Below are 19,024 nucleotides of genomic sequence, written 5' to 3' on the forward strand. Positions count from 1 at the left end.
GGAATCGAACCCAGGGTCTCAGGCATGCAAGGCAAGCGCTCTACCACTGAGCCACCTTTCCAGCCCTGCTGGGGGTTTTTTGTATAGGTACTAAGGTTTGAACTCAGGGCCTGGTGCTCTTGCTTGGCTTTTTTCCTCAACATTGGCATTCTATACCTGAGCCACATCTCCGCTTCCAGCTTTTTGGTGGTTAACTGGAGATAGTCTCATGGACTTTTCAGAAATTTCTCTGTGTGTTTCTTCAGCTTTATAACCGCTTCCCTGTTGCCCAGAACACAGCAGAAGTCAAGCAAGTGAGCAAACCCATAGCACACCAGAGATACAAGTCCAGAAAATGCCTGATAGGTAGCTCACATCCATAATCCAAGCTTCCCAGGAGGCTGAGATCTGAGGATCAGGTTCAAAGCTAGCTTAGGCAGGAAAGACCATAAGACTCTTATCTCCAATTAACCAGCAAAAGTCAGTGGTAGATCTGTGGTTCAAGTAGTAAAGCTCCTGCTGAAAAAGCTAAGGGACAGCCTCCTGGGCCCTGAGTTCAAGCCCAAATACTAGTACCAAAATAAATTGAGGGGCTGGGAAGGTGGCTCAGTGGTAGAGTGCTTGCCTTCCATGCATGAGGCCCTGGGTTCTATTCTTCAGCGCTACATAAGCAGAAAAAGCCAGAAGTGGCACTGTGGCTTAAGTGGTAGAGTGCTAGCCTTGAGCTGAAGAGCTGAGGGACAGTGCCCAGGCCCCGAGTTCAAGCCCCATGACCAACCAAAAAATAAAAATAAAAATTGAACAGTAAGGTGGTCTCTGCCATCTTGGTCAAAGCATTTCCATCATGGTGAGAGGGACAGACAAACTGCAGGTGGCTGAAGAAGAGACCAAACGTGAGAAGGTGACAGATGCAGCTGTAACTCTGGGTGTGACAAAGTCATCAGAGAACAGCTTGGATTAAGGAAGTGGCTTTTTTATTTTTATTTATTTTTATTGGGTCCAATCATGGGGCCTGAGCTCTGGGCCTGGGCGCTGTCCCTCAGCTCTTCAGCTCAAGGCTAGCACTCTACCACTTGAGCCACAATGCCACGTCTGGCTTTTTCTGCTTATGTGGTGCTGAGGAATCGAACCCAGGGCCTCAGGCATGCAAGGCAAGCGCTCTACCACTGAGCCACCTTCCCAGCCCCAGGGAAGGGGCTTTTTTAAACCAGAGAATGAAAAGCAGTGGAGATGTCACTGGAGAGCAAAGGGTTAAAGATACCAAATGGAAAACTCCAGTCAGACTGATGACAGGAGACCTCTAGTGTGTGGAGACTAAGAGGGGATCAGCCTTGGATGGGAGGAGAAACACAGTTGCCAGCTATAGCTATGGTGATGGGGAAGAGGAAGAGGAAGGGGAGGGAAGAGGGGACAATGGCCATTAGCACCACTTCTACCTGTGCTGAGACATAGTATTTATAGAGTAAGTCTATACCGACTTCTTGTGTATTTGTGTCAGCCAGTCCTAAGGCTTAAACTCAGGATCTGAGCACGCTCCCTGAGCTATTTTGCTCAAGGCTAGCACTCTACCACTTGAATCACAGTTCTACTTATGGCTTTTTTCGTAATTTATTGGAATTTCAAGACCTTTCCTGCCCAGGCTAGCTTGGAACCACAATCCTCAGATCTCAGCATTTCAGGCATGAGCCACCAGCACCGGGAGCCACCAGCACCCCCACCTTATGCCAATCTTTATAACCTGTTTAAAAAGAAAATCTCCCTAGGCTACTGAAATGCTGTAAGTTATATCCTCAGTCTTTCTCTACCCTAAAAACAAAAGCAGACACTCCCAAAAGGCACAAGAGCTGGGTGGAGAGAGGCCTGTGGTTCATTCACAGATTTCTGGGACATACTGGTGTTCACGCTTCTGAAGACACAGGAAAGATCTGCAGGGGCCTAGAGAGGAAATACCACATTCTGCCACAGCTCCTGGGAGCCTGTACCTGCTCCATACAAGAAGACTTTGATAGTCCCAGATCTGGGCATTTTCCCTCTGAGCTCTTCAGCTCTAGGCCAGTGCTCTACCATTTGAGCCACAGCACCACTTCTGGCTTTTTCTGCTTATGTGGTGCTGAGGAATCGAACCCAGGGGCCTCATCCACATGAGGCAAGCACTCTACCACTGAGCCACTTTCTCAGCCCTGATAATCCCCTTTTATATTGCTTTGGCGTCATAGCAGAAAAAAAAAAAGAAAGAAACAATACTTACTTTGCTGTGACAATGCCGCTTAAATTCTTAGAATTCAAAGAACAATATAATGGTGTGTGCAGAGTAACTTCAAATTTTGGTAACACTGGAAAAGAAAAACAACCTCTTAAAGAATGTATTATAGCCAGGTGCTGGTGGCTCACATCTGTACTCTTAGCTCCTCAGGAGGCTGAGATCTGAGGATCCCAGTTCAAAGCCAGCCAGGGCAGAAAAGTCCCCGTGAGACTCTTATTTCCAATTAAACACTCAAAAACCTGGAGTGGTGCTGTGGCTCAAAGTGATAGAGTACTAGGCTTGAGCAAAAAAACTCAAGGACAGCGCCCAGGCCCTGAGTTCAAGCCCCATGACCAACCAAGAAAAAAAAATTGAATTGTTCTAGAAGAACAATTCTATTTCTTTGGCCAGTGAAGTTACAGAAAACATTTCTGTAGACTGGCCAAGGAAATAGATCAAAGTCTTATTATAAGACCTCTCAAAATTCAAATAGCCTAAGACAAATATCAAAAAGACCCGCAGATTCCATGTACCAGTGGCTCACACCTATAATCCGAGCTACTTGAGAAGCTAAGAATGCGAGTATCCTGATTTGAGGCCAATCTAGATAGAAACATTAGTGAGACCTCTTCTCAACCCCTACCTGACTGCAGTGGTGTGCACCTGTCACCCAAAGTTATGTGGAAAGCTGGATTGGGAGGATCACTGAGCAAGGCCAGACTGGGCAGAAAAGTCCCTGAGACAAGATCTCCATGGAATGGAAGCTGGACCCAGTAAGGCTCACCTGCGATTCCATCCCTGGGAAGACTATAAGAGGCAGATCCCAGCTCAGCCGTGCACCCAAGGAAAAGAGAGACCCTGTCCTAAAAGTAACTAGTGAAAAGCAGGACTTCAGATGCTGCTCTACAAGAGCACACCAGCCCAGCAAGTGGAAAGCCCTGAGTTCAAATTTCCCATTACCACCAAAAAAAGAAAGAAAAAAGAAAAAGAAGCCCAAGGATACATAATATAGGATAGACATTCAGCTTTGAATAAGGATCAAGATCTAGTTGATGTGCCAAGACACCCCGGACTCTTGATGAGTCTAGAACAGAATGGCAATAAAAGCCACATGTGTCAGCGCGCGCACACACACACACACACACACACACACACACACACACACACACACACATACACACACACACGAAAATCCAAGTATCTGCTCCCCAAACATTACAAGTTAGCAGCCAATCTCTTCCTAACATGGTACCCACTCAGTACACGTCCACCTAGTACCACCACAATATGACATGGAAGTTGCCTATCAAAATGTTTTTCTTGCTGAGAACCAGTGGCTCATGCCTATAATCCTAGCTACTCAGGAAGTTGAGATCTGAGGACTGCAATTCAAAGCCAGCCCTAGCAGGAAAGTCCATGAGACTCTGATCTCCAATTAATCTCATGAAAAGTGAAGTAGAACTGTGACTCAAAGTGTTAGAGTGCTAGCCTTGAGCAAAAGAGCCCAGGAACAGCGCCTAGGCCCTGAGTTCAAGCCCCAGGACCAACAGGGAAAAAAAAATGTTGTTCCTTTACCATTTGTCTAAACCAGCACTGACCAAAAGAAATAAAATATGAATCACATTTTTCAATGCTTTAATATTTTTCAATATTTTATTTAACCTCTCCCCTGTATATCAAAAATATTATCACTTCAACATGCAATCAGGATGAAAAATTGTTAATGAGCTACTTTCCCTTCTTCTTCTCTTTTTTTTTTTTTTTTTTTTTTAGGTCTGGTCGTGGGCCTGAACTCTGGGCCTGGGTGCTGTCCCTCAGCTCTTCAGCTCAAGGCTAGCGCTCTACCACTTGAGCCACAGCGCCACTTCCGGCTTTTTTCTTTTTGCTTATGTGGTGCTGAGGAATCGAACCCAGGGCCTCATGCATGCAAGGCAAGTGCTCTATCACTGAGCCACCTTCCCAGACCTTTACTTATTTTTTAAGTACATTCTCCATCTATGCCCAGGCCATCTGGACCACAATCCTCCTATTTATGCTTCCTATGTAGCTGGGATGACAGGCGAACCACCACACTTAGTTTTTCATTGGTTGAAGTAGATTCTTGGGAACTTTTGTACAGGCTGGCCTCCAACTCCAATCCTCCTGACCTCAGCCTCCTAAGTAGCTAGGGTTTATAGGTTTGAGCATCCTCATCCAGCTTTGGAGCTACTGTTTTATCTGCATGTTCGTAATGCAACATGTTAAGCACACCATCTTTAATGTCTTTTCACGTTAGCCAAATAAACACATGGAAAACTATATTACCTTATTTTTTGCTGTTTTGTTTTTGTGTAGTGCTAGAATCAAAACCCAAGGCTTTGCACATATCTCCAGGCCTAAAGGTATGTATTTTTTTTATTGTGAAAATACCATCAGAGGGTTACAATTACATGGGCAAGGTAATGAATACATTTCTTATCAAGCATTGTTGCCTCCTCTTTTGTTTCCCCTTCCCATCCCTTCCCATCCTCCCCCAACTCTGTCCCCTCCACCTCCTGTCCCCCCCCAAGGTATGTATTTTAAAAGTCAATTTTTTTAATTTGTTTTCTTTTTTTCTTTTTTTTTGTCAGTCATGGGGCCTGAACTCTGGGCCTGGGCACTGTCCCTCAGCTCTTCAGCTCAAGGCAAGTGCTCTACCACTTGAGCCACAGTGCCACTTCCAGGTTTTTCTGCTTATGTGGTGCTGAGGAATCGAACCCAGGGCCTCAGGCATGCGAGGCAAGCACTCTACCACTGAGCCACCTTCCCAGTCCCATTTTTTAAATATTTTTAATATTTTATGATCACAACAAAGAGAAAAAAACTGTGCAGAAGAAAACATCTGGCATCATGGAACTTAAGGAATACTTTCCTAATGGTTGGAGGTGTGGCACAGGTGGTAGGGGGCCTCCCAATTACCATAAGTGTCAGGTACCCATTCCAGTCCTGGTCTCAGACAAAATAAAAGGAATATTTTTCCTATTTTTGTCTTAATAATGAAATTTTAGAACTTTTCCAAAAGAAAATATGTGTTTAAGGATACCAGTGACACCAGAATTTCATCTCTGGGATTTTGTGTGTGTGTGTGTGTGTGTGTGTGTGTGTGTGTGTGTGTGTGTGTGTGTGTGTGTGTGTGTTATAGTCATGGGGCTTAAACTGTGGACGCTATCCCTGAGTTCTTCAGCTCAACGCTAATGCTCTACCACTTCAGTTTTCTGGCGATTAACTGGAGCTGTCTCCAGATTTTCCTGGCCAAGGTGGCTTTGAACCAGGATCCTCAAGTCTCAGCCTCTTGAGTAGCTAAGACAGACAAGAACCATCAGTGTCCAAGAGATTCTTGCATTAAATGTTACAACTCTTGTCTCTGTAGAGAGTAATCCTAGTTAATTTCTTTCTACAGCTGACACTAAGCAAAAGGAAAGAAATCTACCTATCATCTGATTTGGAAGAAATAGTTGTAGTGTCAAAGTTTGTAGAGTTCATAAGTTTTATAGACCATGATAATGACAATTCGCATTGTGAAGGTTAAAATGTGCTTGTGACTTTAGCTAAGTATTACTATCCCACAATACTGTGAAATTTATGTAATCACTTAATAAATTTTTAAAAAATGAATTGAAGAACTCTTACCATATTCTGAGACCTGAAATGATTGATAATATGTCTGGTCCTGTGGGGAAGAAGGAGAAAACAAAGGACAAGAAAATGTATGAGTTCTTATTTAGTTATTTTGCCTTCTTGCCTGCATAAAAAAGTTTCAAAAATTAGAATAAATGTTCAAAATCAACCCAAGCAGACAAATCCTGGAGACTCCTATCTCTAATTAACCAGCAAAAAGCCAGAGGTAGAGGTATGGATCAAGTGGTAGAATGCCAGCAGTGAGCAAGAATATAAATGAAACAGAGTTCAAGCCTCAGTACCAGCACCACAAATAAATAAACAAATAAATAAATAGATAGATAAATAAATAAATAAATCACAGCAGGACATTGGTGATACTGGATATGAACTCAGGGCCTCAATCTTACTAAACAGGAACTCCACCGCTTGAACCAGACACTCTGCCCTTTTGGCTTTAGTTATTTTCCAGATCGGGTCTCATCTTTTGGACCTAGGGCTGATCAGACCTCCTACCCACAGCCTCCCACATAGCTGGGACAGCAAGCATATACCATCATACTTAGCTTATTGGTTACATTTTTGCTCAAGTTGATGTCAAACCAGGATCCTCCTGTCTTAACCATCCATTCTAAATCATACATAACACACACAAAACAGCTAAGTAATTTCACCAGTGAAATTTGTATTCTACATCTGATCTTCTAAATTTATCAAACACGGACGCAACAACAAACCATTTTTTTCTTAAAGGGCACCTTTCATCTAAAACATCTGTATCATTCATCACAGGTTCCATACCAGCCTAGGCTACACGGTAAAGTCTAGATGAGCCTGAATTACCCAGACAGACTCTATCTCAAAAATAAATAAATAATGTTTTTTCATAGACTCCAGAATTATTATATTATCAGAGAATTAGGAATTGCAAAGTAATAAGATGGCACAAGTTGTGAGTACACTTTAAATTTATTTTTTTATTTTAATTTTATTGTCAAGGTGGTGTATAGAGGAGTTACAGTTAAATAAGGTCGTGAGAACATTTCTGGTTTTTTGGTGGTTGTTTCTTTGTCAGTCGTGGGGCTTGAACTCTGGGCTTGGGTGCTATCCTTGAGCTGTTCAGCTCAAGGCAAGCGCTCTACTGCTTGAGCCACAGCGCCACTTCTGGTTTTTTAGTGGTTAATTGGAGATGAGAGTCTCACTTACTTTTCTGCCCAGGCTGGCTTTGAACTGTGATCCTCAGATTTCAGTCTCCTGAATAGCTAGGATTACAGGCATGAGCAACCGACGCCCGGCTTGGTCAGGAAAGGCTATGAGACTCCAATTAACTACACAAAAAAAATCCAGAAATGGGCTGGGAATGTGGCTTAGTGGTAGAATGCTTGCCTAGTATGTATGAAGTCCTGGGTTTGATTCCTCAGTACCACATACACAGAAAAAGCCAGAAGTGGTGCTGTGGCTAACTAGTAGAGTGCTAGCCTTGAGCAAAAAACAGCTCAGGGACAGTGCCCAGGCCCTGAGTTCAAGTCCCAGGACTGGGAAAAAAAATCCAGAAATGGAGCTGTAGTTCAAATGGTAGAGCATTAGCCTTGAGAAAAAAAAAAAAAAAAAGCTCAGTGACAGGGCTGGGAAGGTGGCTCAGTGGTAGAGCGCTTGCCTTCCATGCATGAGGCCCTGGGTTCGATTCCTCAGCACCACATAAGCAGAAAAAGCCAGAAGTGGCATTGTGGCTCAAGCTAGCCTTGAGCTGAAGAGCTGAGGGACAGCGCCCAGGCCCAGAGTTCAGGCCCCATGACCAGACAAAAATAAATAAATAAATAAATTACAAAAAAAAAAATAGAAAACTATTCTTCCTAGAGGCAGAAGGCTGCAAACGTATTTTGGAAGTCATTCCACATCCCAGAGGAGATGCGTTCTTTTCTGACCTATCCCAGCTTGCTTTATGCTTTCTGTGAAGTTGTCATCCTGCCAGATGCTACTCCTGGAGTGCAGCAGAGACCAGGGCGGTCCAATCAAAAATGGGCTCAAGAAAGGCCTCCAAAAAAAGCTGAGGAAAGAAGTAACAGCTGGGCAGGCAGGCAGGGAAAGATAGAGCAGCATTTGCAAAAGCTATGCAAAGCAACAGTGCCCTAGTCTCTCCAAAACTACTTCAAGAGAAAGGAGGCCATTAGCCTTCTAAGCAAATGAATGCTTGTTGTTTCTGAGACACATAATAATCTGATAGCTACAATTTATTATACTAAGAGTCCTCCCAGAAAATGATTTCAGCCTGATAAGTTTTCAGGATACTATTTCTTGTTCTCCATATTGGCTGAAGATTAAGACAAAGGCGAAAGGGAAATAGAAGTATGGCTCAAGTGGTAGAGAACCAGCCTCCAGCAAAAAATGGCCAGCAGGAACGTCAAGTCCTGAGTTCAAGTCCCAGGACTGGCAAAGAAAAAGAAAAGACTGAAGTGTCTCAGCCCTTTATTAGCTAGCAGCTGGTAGCTCACACCTTTAATCCTAGCTACTTAGGAGGCTGAGATCTAAAGGTTGCAGTTTGAAGCCAGCTCAGGCAGAAAAATCTACGAGAGACTCTTAACTCCAACTAACCACCAAAAGGATGGAACTAGCTTTGCCTCAAGTAGCAGGCATTCTACCCTGAACAAAAAAAAAGCTAAGAGACAGCACCCAGGCCCTGAGTTCAAGCCCGAGAACCAACACACACACACACACACACACACACACACACACACATACACACACACATAAGCTGAGGGACAGTAGTCACTGACAGCTAGAAAACACTGTAAGATTGTTGAGATCCATGTTTCCAAGCTGAACGTTACACAAATATCAATTGTCCAGAAGATTCTGTTTGGCTAAGTCCAAGATGTCACAGAGGTCCAATAGCGGATAATGGCATCATTAAAAAATTCAAGAAATAAAACAGCCTGTTCCCCCTTACCCAACAGCGCCCCTCTGTGGAAGAGATAAAGACCACAAGTGCCTAGCTCTGGGCCTGTATTGTGTTCTTCAAAGCATGATTCAAAAACAATAAAGAGCCGGGCACCTGTGGCTCATGCCTATAATCCTAGCTACTCAGGAGGCTGAGATCTGAGGATTATGGTTCAAAGCCAGCCCAGGCAGAAAAGTCTGTGAAACTCTTATCTCCAGTAAACCACCAGAAAACCGGAAGTAGCATTGTGGCTCAAGTGGTAGAGCTCTTGCCTTGAGCTGAAGAGCTGAGGGACAGTGCCCAGGCCCAGAGTTCAAGCCCCAGACCAACCAAAAACTAAAAATAAAAATAAAGAGAATTTCCCAGGCAGTTTGTCTCAGCCTGGCTAGGAAAAGAAGTCTGGTATGTAATCCAGAAGAAGCAGGAGCCTCAGTCTACCTGGCTGAGATCTGAAGCCCAGAATTCTGCTCAGCATAGCTAAGGAACAGAATTGGAAGCAAAGAGCCCTGGCATAAGGCAGGTGACAAGCATTATCATCCCAGCTGTGCATGATACACCAGATGTAAACCAGATGTTCACAGAAGTAGAGGAAATCTATTTTCAAGGTTCCACTGTTTGGCATCCCAACTGTAAACAGTCTACCAAGACAGAGGAAAAGCTGCAGCCAACAAGTACCTCCTCTGAGAGTCTTTATTTTAGAGCAGGTTCCAGCATTCCTGGCTCACTGGTGCACACTATCTATGCAAAAGTAGACAATGAAATCCTGGATTACAAGGATTTAGCAGCCATTCCCCAGGTCAAGGTGATTTACAATATTGAATGTCTAGATCTTATTTACCTATGTGCCTTTCTACACCATGGCCTTGATGACAAGCAGGAAAGACAGAGCCTTGGAGAGTCTCAGAGGACTTGGTCTCCTACTCCATCAGCAGAGGGCTATCAGGACATACCGATTGGGAGATGCCCCCGTCCATCAGCCAAGGCTCCATTAACTCCTCTGTGTTCAGCCAACACAGATACACTCCCACCTCACGCTCTCCCCCGCATTTCCACAGACCTGACCAAGGGATCAACATCTATCGGAAACCACCCATCTATGAACAGCATGCTGCCTTGGCAGCCCAGAGCAAGTCGTCAGAAGACATCAAGTTTTCCCAGTTCCCAGCAGCCCAAGGCCAGCCCCCAATCACCACCGCCCCCCACCCCCAGGAACTGACATGAGACACAGATCTAGAGAGGAAGATGAAGAGGAACTTCAGAGGCGCCGGCAGCTTCAAGAAGAGCAGTTGATGAAGCTTAAGTTGGGCCTGGGGCAGCTGATCCTGAAGAAAGAGGTGGCGGAGGGCTGGGAAAGGTCGTCCCTGCTGCCCATTGCTATGATTCTCCACATGCTCCATCATCTAAAACCTCCTCTCTCCCTGGGTATTGAGAAAAAACGGGCTTCACTGGCCAGTGTCCACGGACTTTGCTCAGTGCAACAGCAAGGGGGAGTGCGAGACTTCCCGACCCTTCCAGATGGACACATGCCAGTGGGGAGGAGGGACCCACTTAGTGTCCATGCCCAATGTGTTGGAACCAAAGATGTTTCCATGTGAAATGCTCATGGTGACCGGCAGAGGGCGCAACGAAACCCTGAGGGGCGTGGATGTAGCCCCAGAATGGACATCTTTGGAACGTCCATCCAGGCGTTGGACAGGTAAATGACATGAAGAAAAAGGCGAAACTCTTTCTCAGTCCTATACATAAGCAGCAATTAGAAAAGGGCTGGTGGTGGCGACGGTGGCGACCATGTTGTATCAAGGTTGGAGGATTTCCAGTGCACCAAGGGAAAAGTCGGGCCAAACGGTACAGCCAACAGTAACGACACGTGCCAGGCAGCAATGGGTAGAAATCTCTATGTCCCCAAACACAGCAGTAATGTTCACAGGTGACACGGCGACCACACAGGACTGGCCGGCCTGCCTGCTTTCTTCCTTCCTTCCCTCCCTCCCCTCCCTCGTTCCCTTACTCTCTCTCTCTTTGTTTTCCTTTAACTGTGTCCCCCTTAGTGCTCTATCCATAAGAGCCAGCAAGTGCCCTTAGGATGCTGTGCGGATAGTTTATGCTGATTCTTTATGCTGATTCCAAAGTATGGACATGTTCGTTCTGTAGCACTGTGACTAAGGGGGGCCAGGGGAGTCAAAGGACCTTACCCACATGGTAGCAGTGACTTGGCACACACCTTTCCTTGCCTACTTTGTGCTCCTCTGTCTGGTTCTGGCCGGGACAGAAGTCAGTCATGGAACCAGGCAGCTCTGGTTGAACCTCTGAATGGATTTCTTTCCAAAGGTTCTCTGTTGAGGGACCTGATTAGCAAATTGCTAGGATTTTTTTTTTTAAGAGAAAAGTAAGGAAAAGAGAGGAAAGCAGCCCTCCTGAACTTGTTTTCTGAGGTAGATAGTGTACTGAATGCTTTCCTACACACCAACCAATGTTGGCTTAGGCTCTAACCTTTGCAAAGAAAGGAAAAATAAAAATAATTTCTAGATTGGCCCGGCTGCATGTTGCTAGGTAATTTTTTGCCCATAGACCATAATACTCTTTTTTTTTTTTTGCTGGTCATGGGGCCTGAACTCAGGGCCTGGGTGCTGTCCCTCAGCTCTTCAGCTCAAGGATAGCCCTCTACCACTTGAGCCACAGCGCCACTTCCAGCTTTTTCTGCTTATGTGGTGCTGAGGAATTGAACCCAGGGCCTCATGCATGCAAGGCAAGTGCACTCTACCACTGAGCCACTTTCCCAGCCCAACCATAATACTCTTTTTTTTTGGGGGGGGGGGGTCCGGTCGTGGGGCCTGAACTCTGGGCCTGGGCACTATCTCTCAGCTCTTCAGCTCAAGGCTAGCGCTCTACCACTTGAGCCACAGCGCCACTTCCAGCTTTTTTCTTTTTGCTTATGTGGTGCTGAGGAATGGAACTCAGGGCCTCAGGCATGTAAAGCAAGCGCTCTACCACTGAGCCACCTTCCCAGCCCAACCATAATACTCTTAAGGAAACAAAAATCCCACGTCTTGTCACCCATACAAGTTCATCCCCTCCAAAAGAGTACTGTGCTGTCTGTGTGGCAGGCTGTGAAGCAGGTCATACCCATGCTGAGTTTATTTTAAGTATTTGGTAACAAGCTAGGAGAAGGTATGCTTTTCTCTGACATCTCTGCAACTCTAATCGATGGCTTCAAATACATTTAAGTTGCCCTTTACAGCTCTCCTTGCCTAGAACCATTAACTGGGGGGGGGGGGGGGGGGGGGTGTGTGAGGCGGGGTCTGTCTGTCTGTCTGTCTCACCCACCCAGGGCAGTTTTGTGAGTCTGCATGTGCTTTTGAGTTTTTGTTCGGATGTTGGTCACACTGTGCTGCAGCTTCTTAGGGACATTTTGCACCAGTACATGTGACTCAGAGATCACAAATGAAAGCCAGACTGCGTCCCCAGCGCCGCCTCTTTTGTGAGAGGATGTTGGTGCTTGAAGACCTCGCACTCCTGAGGTAAAGCACTGCAGGAGCCCGCTGGAGACTACAGAGGAGGCCTGAGGCCTGCCTCCAGAGGCCTCACACACTGCAGCTCTTCATCCAAATCGGAGCCCAGCGATTTTCACTAGAATGTGTGGCTAAGGCCACGTCATGAGATGGCATCGTGCGTGGGATGAGGGGTCTCTCCAGCCCCACACAGGGGAGGTTAGGGCACATCAGTTCTTGCGCTGTGGGGCTCTGGTTGCAGATTTACACTCTTAATTGCAAATATCCCTGAGCACAAAGGCTCAGAAATTCTTTCTGTTGTTCTAAAGATGGAGATTACTAGGCATCCACCTGACACTGGGGGAACAATGGAAGCAATGCAGGGTTTGAGCCCAAGTGGTAGGCCTGGGACCCACTTGTGTCTGTATGATGGCGTGGATGATGGAGTGAATTCTATGATGTAGTGGATATTCTAACTGCTTTCTGGGGTTCTCCCCTGCTCTATGAAGAAATCTAAGCTTGAGAACTCCTCCCACAAATCCATGCGTGCGTGTTGGACCTACTAACTCTTCTAGCAAAGGGTTCCAATGAGGTGGCCTGAGCAGATGAGAGAGATCAGTAACCCTTGTCTGCCGGCAGACTGAAGCTCTCAGGGAGGCTTCTCAGGTCTCAATTGCCTGTGAAGTTCCAGCCGTGTTCCCTGTACCCTGCACTGGTGGTGTCAGGTCAAAGCCTGTGTGGTCTTAGTTTTGCTTTGTCCTGGCGGATAGAGGGGGGGGGGGGGGGTGTCATGGCACTTTGTTACTGACTGTGTGTTCTTTTTGCTACTGTCAGCAACAGTGGTGGACAAGCAGCTGCCAGCACTCACTGACAGAGAAATTGTTTTCATGGTAGAGATAATAAAGAGCCTGTCCTGTGTTTCATTTGGTAATGAGTTGTCACCCACAAACATGCAGATGGAAAAAAAAAAAAAAACCAAGGGATTCCAGAAACAAGGGCACATTCAGGTGGTTTTGCTACTCTTCCTCCCTTGGTCTCCTGGAGAAGGGCTGAGCTCTGACATGGAATAGGATGGTGAGACTAGTAGGGGGGAGGGGTGGGTGCTAGAGGACCAGCCTCAAGACTACAAGGATCATTTTAAAATCGGGTCCTAGGGGCTGGGAAGGTGGCTCAGTGGTAGAGTGCTTGCCTTGCATGCATGAGGCCCTGGGTTCGATTCCTCAGCACCACATAAGCAAAAAGAAAAAAGCCAGAAGTGGTGCTGTGGTTCAAGTGGTAGAGAGCTAGCCTTGAGCTGAAGAGCTGAGGGACAGCGCCCAGGCCCAGAGTTCAGGCCCATGACCGGACTCAAAAAAAAATAAAGTAAAATCGAGTCCTAATTCTTCCCATGATGAAACACTGATCATCTTTGCATCTTTTGAACTCAATTCTTTACATGTTGAAGCAAACATCTTTGTCTAAGAATTGCTTCCCAGATGATATGTGTGCATGTGTGTGCTAATGCAAGCTTCAAAGAATTCAAAAATTAACCACTTTTGACTAGATCAGTCTTTCTAAAGATTATTTTGAGCAAACAGGGTGGGGTTCTGGTGTGTGTTGTAGGGGCAAGCATGCCTCTAGGCTATGGCACCCAGAACCCCGTTTCTGACTATCCTAAGAGTCACAGAAGGGAAATAGACTCTGTCCCATCTGCCCTCTCTGTCTTCTGAAACAAGTTCAGATTTATAAAACACTTTGTATTTCTGGTAACTCATCTGTACTTCCTATACTAGACTTGATTTTATTTGATTTTAAGAATTTGTTTTCTTAGGAACTTTACAACTTGTGAGGGGGAGGGAGGGAGGAGTTGGGGAGGTGGGGAGGGAAGGGATGGTAAGGGAAAAACAAAGGAGGAGGTAACAATGCTTGATAGGAAATGTACTCATTACCTTACTCATGTAACTGTAATGCCTCTATACACTAGTTTTACAATTTAAAAAAAGTATTTAAAAATTTTTGTTTTCTTTGGATGAACTAAGTGTCTGTGTGTATGCCTCCAACTCATCTGTACTGTGCCCTTTTGAAGAATTTTCTATCCAGGAAAATTCAAAAATAAAAATAAAAGATTATTTAGGGCTTGAAACGTGAAAAAAAATATTCCCCAGAGGTCTGATTTCAAGTCCAATCTCTAGAAGTGGAAATATGGCCTGAGCTACAGGCCCTGAGTTCAAGCCCATGTATGAAGGGGGGCAGGGGATGCTGGCAGGGGACAGAGGTGACTTAAATTTTAATTTTCCTCATTCCAGAAAAGTTAATGGTTTCAATAAAAGATCCCTGACCCCACAAACAAACATGCTTCAAATAGAGAAATGACAAAGGAGGCCCCATCAAGAAACTTAAGTTTGACTAAAGCATCCTCCTTCTCTGATTCTCATGATTCTCTGCAAACTCAGTAGAAGTGAAAGCTCTGACAAGTCCTGCATTTCTAATACTTTGTCTTTCTGTGAGGATACAAGTATCATTCCATATGTGTCCCATTGACAAATGGGACTTCAGAATCCTTGCCTAAATATAGTTTTTCCCTCCTTCAGTTTTATGCCAAGATTGATCACTGCCTCAGAAAAAAATCAAAATATACTTTATAGCCAGCCTCGGTGGCTCATGCCTGTAATCCTGGCCTATGCAAAAGGTTGAGATATAAAGACTGTGGTTCAAAGACAGCCAGGAAGATATATTTGAGAGATTCTTGTCTCCAATTCACCGGCAAAAAGCTAGAAATGGAGCTGTGACTCAAAATGGTAGAGCTCTGGTCTTGAGTGAAACAAAGCAAGTTTAAGCCCCAGAGCCGACACATAAATATGTGTGTGTGTGTGTTTAAATGGTGGATTGTTTAAATAACAAATATATTTATAGTAAATACATTTCCTCCATAGTCATTATTGGCTGCTAAGACAATAGATAGCAATACATAGCCCTTTACTGCTTCTGGGCAGGAGTCAAGAGAAAAAAATTAAAAACAGGTTGAGGCAGAGTCCAGTTGCAGCTCTATTTCGGCTCTGAGAAGCATTCTTTTTAGAAGGATTTATTTTTTTCTTAGTTGTGTGCCTCAACTTGACCACTGCTTGACAATAACTACCTGATTGTTCAAGGCATCGGTGGCACACACCTGTAATCCTCACAACGAAGGAGGCTGAGATCTAAGGCTCACCACTCAAAGCCATCCAGGGCAGGAAAGTCCATTGACTTTTATCCCCAATTAACCAGCCAAAAGCTGGAAGTGGAGCTAAGGCCCAAATGGGAGAGCACTAGCCTTGAACAAAATGCCAAATGAAAGCATGAGGCCCTGAGTTCAAGTCCCAATACAGGCACACAAAAATGAAAAAAAAAAATACCTGATCAATAGTCTTTTCTCAAAATGATAAAGATAAGTTACAAATGTAGAAAAAAACTATATTTAATTCAAGACAGTAACTACAGACTTCTACTTGCTCAGGAAGTCCTAGGATGAAGGCATGAACTCGGTGAAAGATATTATCCTTATAAAAATTATACCATATTAGGGACTACCAATTAAAAGTTACATGGGGATGGGTGCTGATGGCTCACACCGGCAATCCTAGCTACTCTGGAGGCTGAGAGCTGAAGATCGTGGTTCAAAGCCAGCCTAGGCTGGAAAGCCCAGGAGACTCTTATCTCCAATCGACCACCAGAAAACTGGAGGTGGAGCTGTGGCTCAACGTGGTAGAGCACTAGCCTTAAGCAAAAAAAAAAAAAGCTCAGGGACAATGCCTAGACCCTGTGTTAAAGCCTCGCAACCAGGGAGGAAAAAACAGACATGAGTACCTCACAAGAAGCAGAGTGCTCGGGCTGGGAATGTGGCTCAGTGGTAGAGCGCTTGCCTTGCATGCCTGAGGCCCCGGGTTCGATTCCTCAGCACCACATAAGCAAAAAGAAAAAAGCTGGAAGTGGTGCTGTGGCTCAAGTGGTAGAGCACTAGCCTTGAGCTGAAGAGCTGAGGGACAGTGCCCAGGCCCAGAGTTCAGGGCCCACCACTGGACCCAAAAAAAAAAAAGAAGCAGAGTGCTGTGGGGATAAGTCGAAGCGCTTGGCCATTTCACACAATGCCTGAGGGGCAGAAGCAAGTAGTAGACTCACAGGAGAAAAACCCAGCATTCCAGGCAGAGGGAGCAGCATGGGGGAAAGTGCCAAGTGAGTTTTTGGAAAAGGAGAGAAGCCAGGAGTGAGAGGTTGAGGAAGGAAGATCATGAATTTGAGACTAATATCGCTAAAAGCAATAAACTATGGGGGGGGGGGGGAGGGAGAGGAAGAAGGAAGGGAGGAAGGGGGAAGAGAGGGAGGGGGAGGGAGGGAGGAAGGAAGGAAGGCCAAATAAACAACTGATTACTGGAAAACTTAAGTGGATTTTTTTCTTTGTCAGTCCTGGGACTTGAATTCTGGGCTTGGGCACTGTCCCTGAGCTTGTTTGCTCAAGGTTAGCACTCTACCTTTGGGCTGCAGTGCCACTTTTCTGTTAATGTGGTGCTGAGGAATTGAACCCAGGGCTTCATGCATGCTAGGCAAGCACTCTACCACTGAACCACCTTCCCAGCCTTGAGTGGATTTTAAAAAATAACATCCTGCAGGGCACTGGTGGCTCACACCTATAATCCTAGCTACTGGGGAGGCTGATATCTGAGGATTGCAGTTCAATGCTAGGCCAGGCAGGAAATACCCTGAGACTCATCTCCAATTAACTATCAAAAAAGTCAGAAGTGAAGCTGTGGCTCAAGTAGTAGAGCACTAGCCTTGAGCAAGAAAGGCTCAGGAAGAGCACCCAGGTTCTAAGTCCAAGCCCCAGGAAAGATTGGGGGGGAGGGGGGCGGGAGAAGAAGAAAAAGGAAGAGGAGGACTGAAACTACATAACTTGTAGGCAGGGTTGCATGGGGAAAGACAGAGGAGAATGATAGAAGAGGTGATGTTGATCAAGATTCTAACTTGTGGAATTGAAGCCCCGCGGTACAACTACTTAATGAATAATTTTTTTTTTTTTTTGGTTCCGGTCGGGGGGCCTGAACTCTGGGCCTGGGCGCTGTCCCTCAGCTCTTCAGCTCAAGGCTAGCGCTCTACCACTTGAGCCACAGCACCACTTCTGGCTTTTTTTCTTTTTGCTTATGTGGTGCTGAGGATTCGAACCCAGGGCCTCATGCATGCAAGGCAAGCGCTCTACCACTGAGCCACCTTCCCAGCCCCTGAATAATTATTATTATTATAAAACCTATTTCCATGATCCAAACTAATTTTCTGTTCATCGTATAAATGACTTTGCAGCATATTTTCCCACATGCATTACTTCCGTTGTTCTACTATCCTCCCCCAAATACATCTCTACTCACATTCACTTGAACCTGGATGGACCAGTCGCCCAGCACTGGGTGGGAAGACAGCTGAAGAGTTTTGGAAACAACTCCAAGTTCATTTTGCTGCGACAGCCACTGCTGGATCAAGTTGGACTTGGGGTCCTAGAACACAAACCACACAGGTTAGCTACATAAAAGCAGTACAGGTATGCTGCACCCCAGCTGAGAGCAATGGTGCCCTGGAGCTCCCCAAGCACTTCCAGAACTTTCCCTCACAATATGGAGGAGAGAAACTGCTTTCATTAGAAATAAGAGCTGCTGGCTCTCGCCTGTAATCCTAGCCACTCGAGAGGCTGAGATCTGAGGATTGCGGTTCGAATCCCACCCAGACCAGAAAGCCCATGAGACTCTATTTCCAATTAACTATCTAAAGAACCCAGAAGTGGAGCTGTAGGTCAAGTGGCAGAGTGCTAGCCTTAAGCACCAAAGCTCAGGGACAGCATGCAGGCCCTGAGTTCAAGTCCCAGGACTGGCAGTCACAATCAAATACAGGCAAAGGATGTTTGGCATATTTTATTTTACATGAATGTAGACAGCTCATAGGTAAAGTGGATATACATATACAGGTAGATGACACAGATATAGAGACGGGAGCATTGTTCTCAACTGCACTGTAAGTGCAATACTTGCTCTTCTGATTCTCACCCCTGGGTCTGGAAGCAGCGAATTAACTGAGTCCTCACAGCAGCCCAAGCCAGGCCTGCAAGCAGGGGAAGGCCCAGATGAGCTCATGCTGAGGAGGGAGTCGTGGCCAGCAAAGGCCAGAAACGAACCCTTAAACCAATGAGTGAGCAAACGGAGTCACCGTCCCCGAGCCAGCTTTGGGTCAGGCATTGCCACCGGCAGCTGGCAGCGCCAGGCCTGCCACCGCGGGACGGAGCAGAGACGATGGCGCCAAAAGCAGAAAGAGACCTCTACAGAGCTCATTCACACACACCGTCTGGGAACTAAGGAGATGAAAATGAAAACAATGCAGTCCTGGTTTTTTTTTCTTCTGTTGGACTGACAGAGGCCTTTTTTTAAAATAGGGCTGGGGGAGTGGCTCAAGTGGTAGAGCACCTGCCACACCTAGCAAGAGCAAGGTCCTCAGTTCACATCCAAGGATGACTGAGGAGGAGGAGAAAGAAGGGAGAAGGGAAGGGGAGGGGAAGGGAAAGGGGAGGAGAAAGAAGAGGGGGAGGGGAAAGGGGAGAGGAAACAGGAGGAGGGGGGGAGGAGGGAGAGAAAAGGGAAGAAGAGGGGGAGGAGGCAGAGGAGAGGGAGGAGGAGAGAGGAGAGGGAAGTGGAGGGGGAGGAGAGGAGGAGGGAGAGGAAAGGGAGGGAGGTGAGGAGGGGGAAGGGGATG

The 19,024-nt window shown here is 45.9% G+C and overlaps 1 protein-coding gene and 1 pseudogene across 1 annotated transcript in view; one reads left to right on the top strand and one right to left on the bottom strand.

The window, feature by feature from the left end:
- Positions 1–19,024, bottom strand: part of Cd109 (CD109 molecule) — a 109,929-nt gene that overhangs the window by 63,834 nt on the left and 27,071 nt on the right. Inside the window, exons 5-7 of the mRNA XM_042687127.1 lie at positions 17,656–17,781; positions 5,870–5,909; positions 2,228–2,312 (exon numbers count right to left, since the gene is read on the bottom strand). Of these exons, the coding sequence (XP_042543061.1) occupies positions 2,228–2,312; positions 5,870–5,909; positions 17,656–17,781 (251 nt within the window). The remainder of the gene's footprint in view (positions 1–2,227; positions 2,313–5,869; positions 5,910–17,655; positions 17,782–19,024) is intronic.
- On the top strand, positions 9,222–10,499 carry LOC122113942 (annotated as a pseudogene).

This window comes from Dipodomys spectabilis, unplaced genomic scaffold (genome assembly GCF_019054845.1).
Source record: "Dipodomys spectabilis isolate Male_0828 unplaced genomic scaffold, ASM1905484v1 ptg000102l, whole genome shotgun sequence".
In the NCBI taxonomy this organism is placed as follows: domain Eukaryota; kingdom Metazoa; phylum Chordata; class Mammalia; order Rodentia; family Heteromyidae; genus Dipodomys; species Dipodomys spectabilis.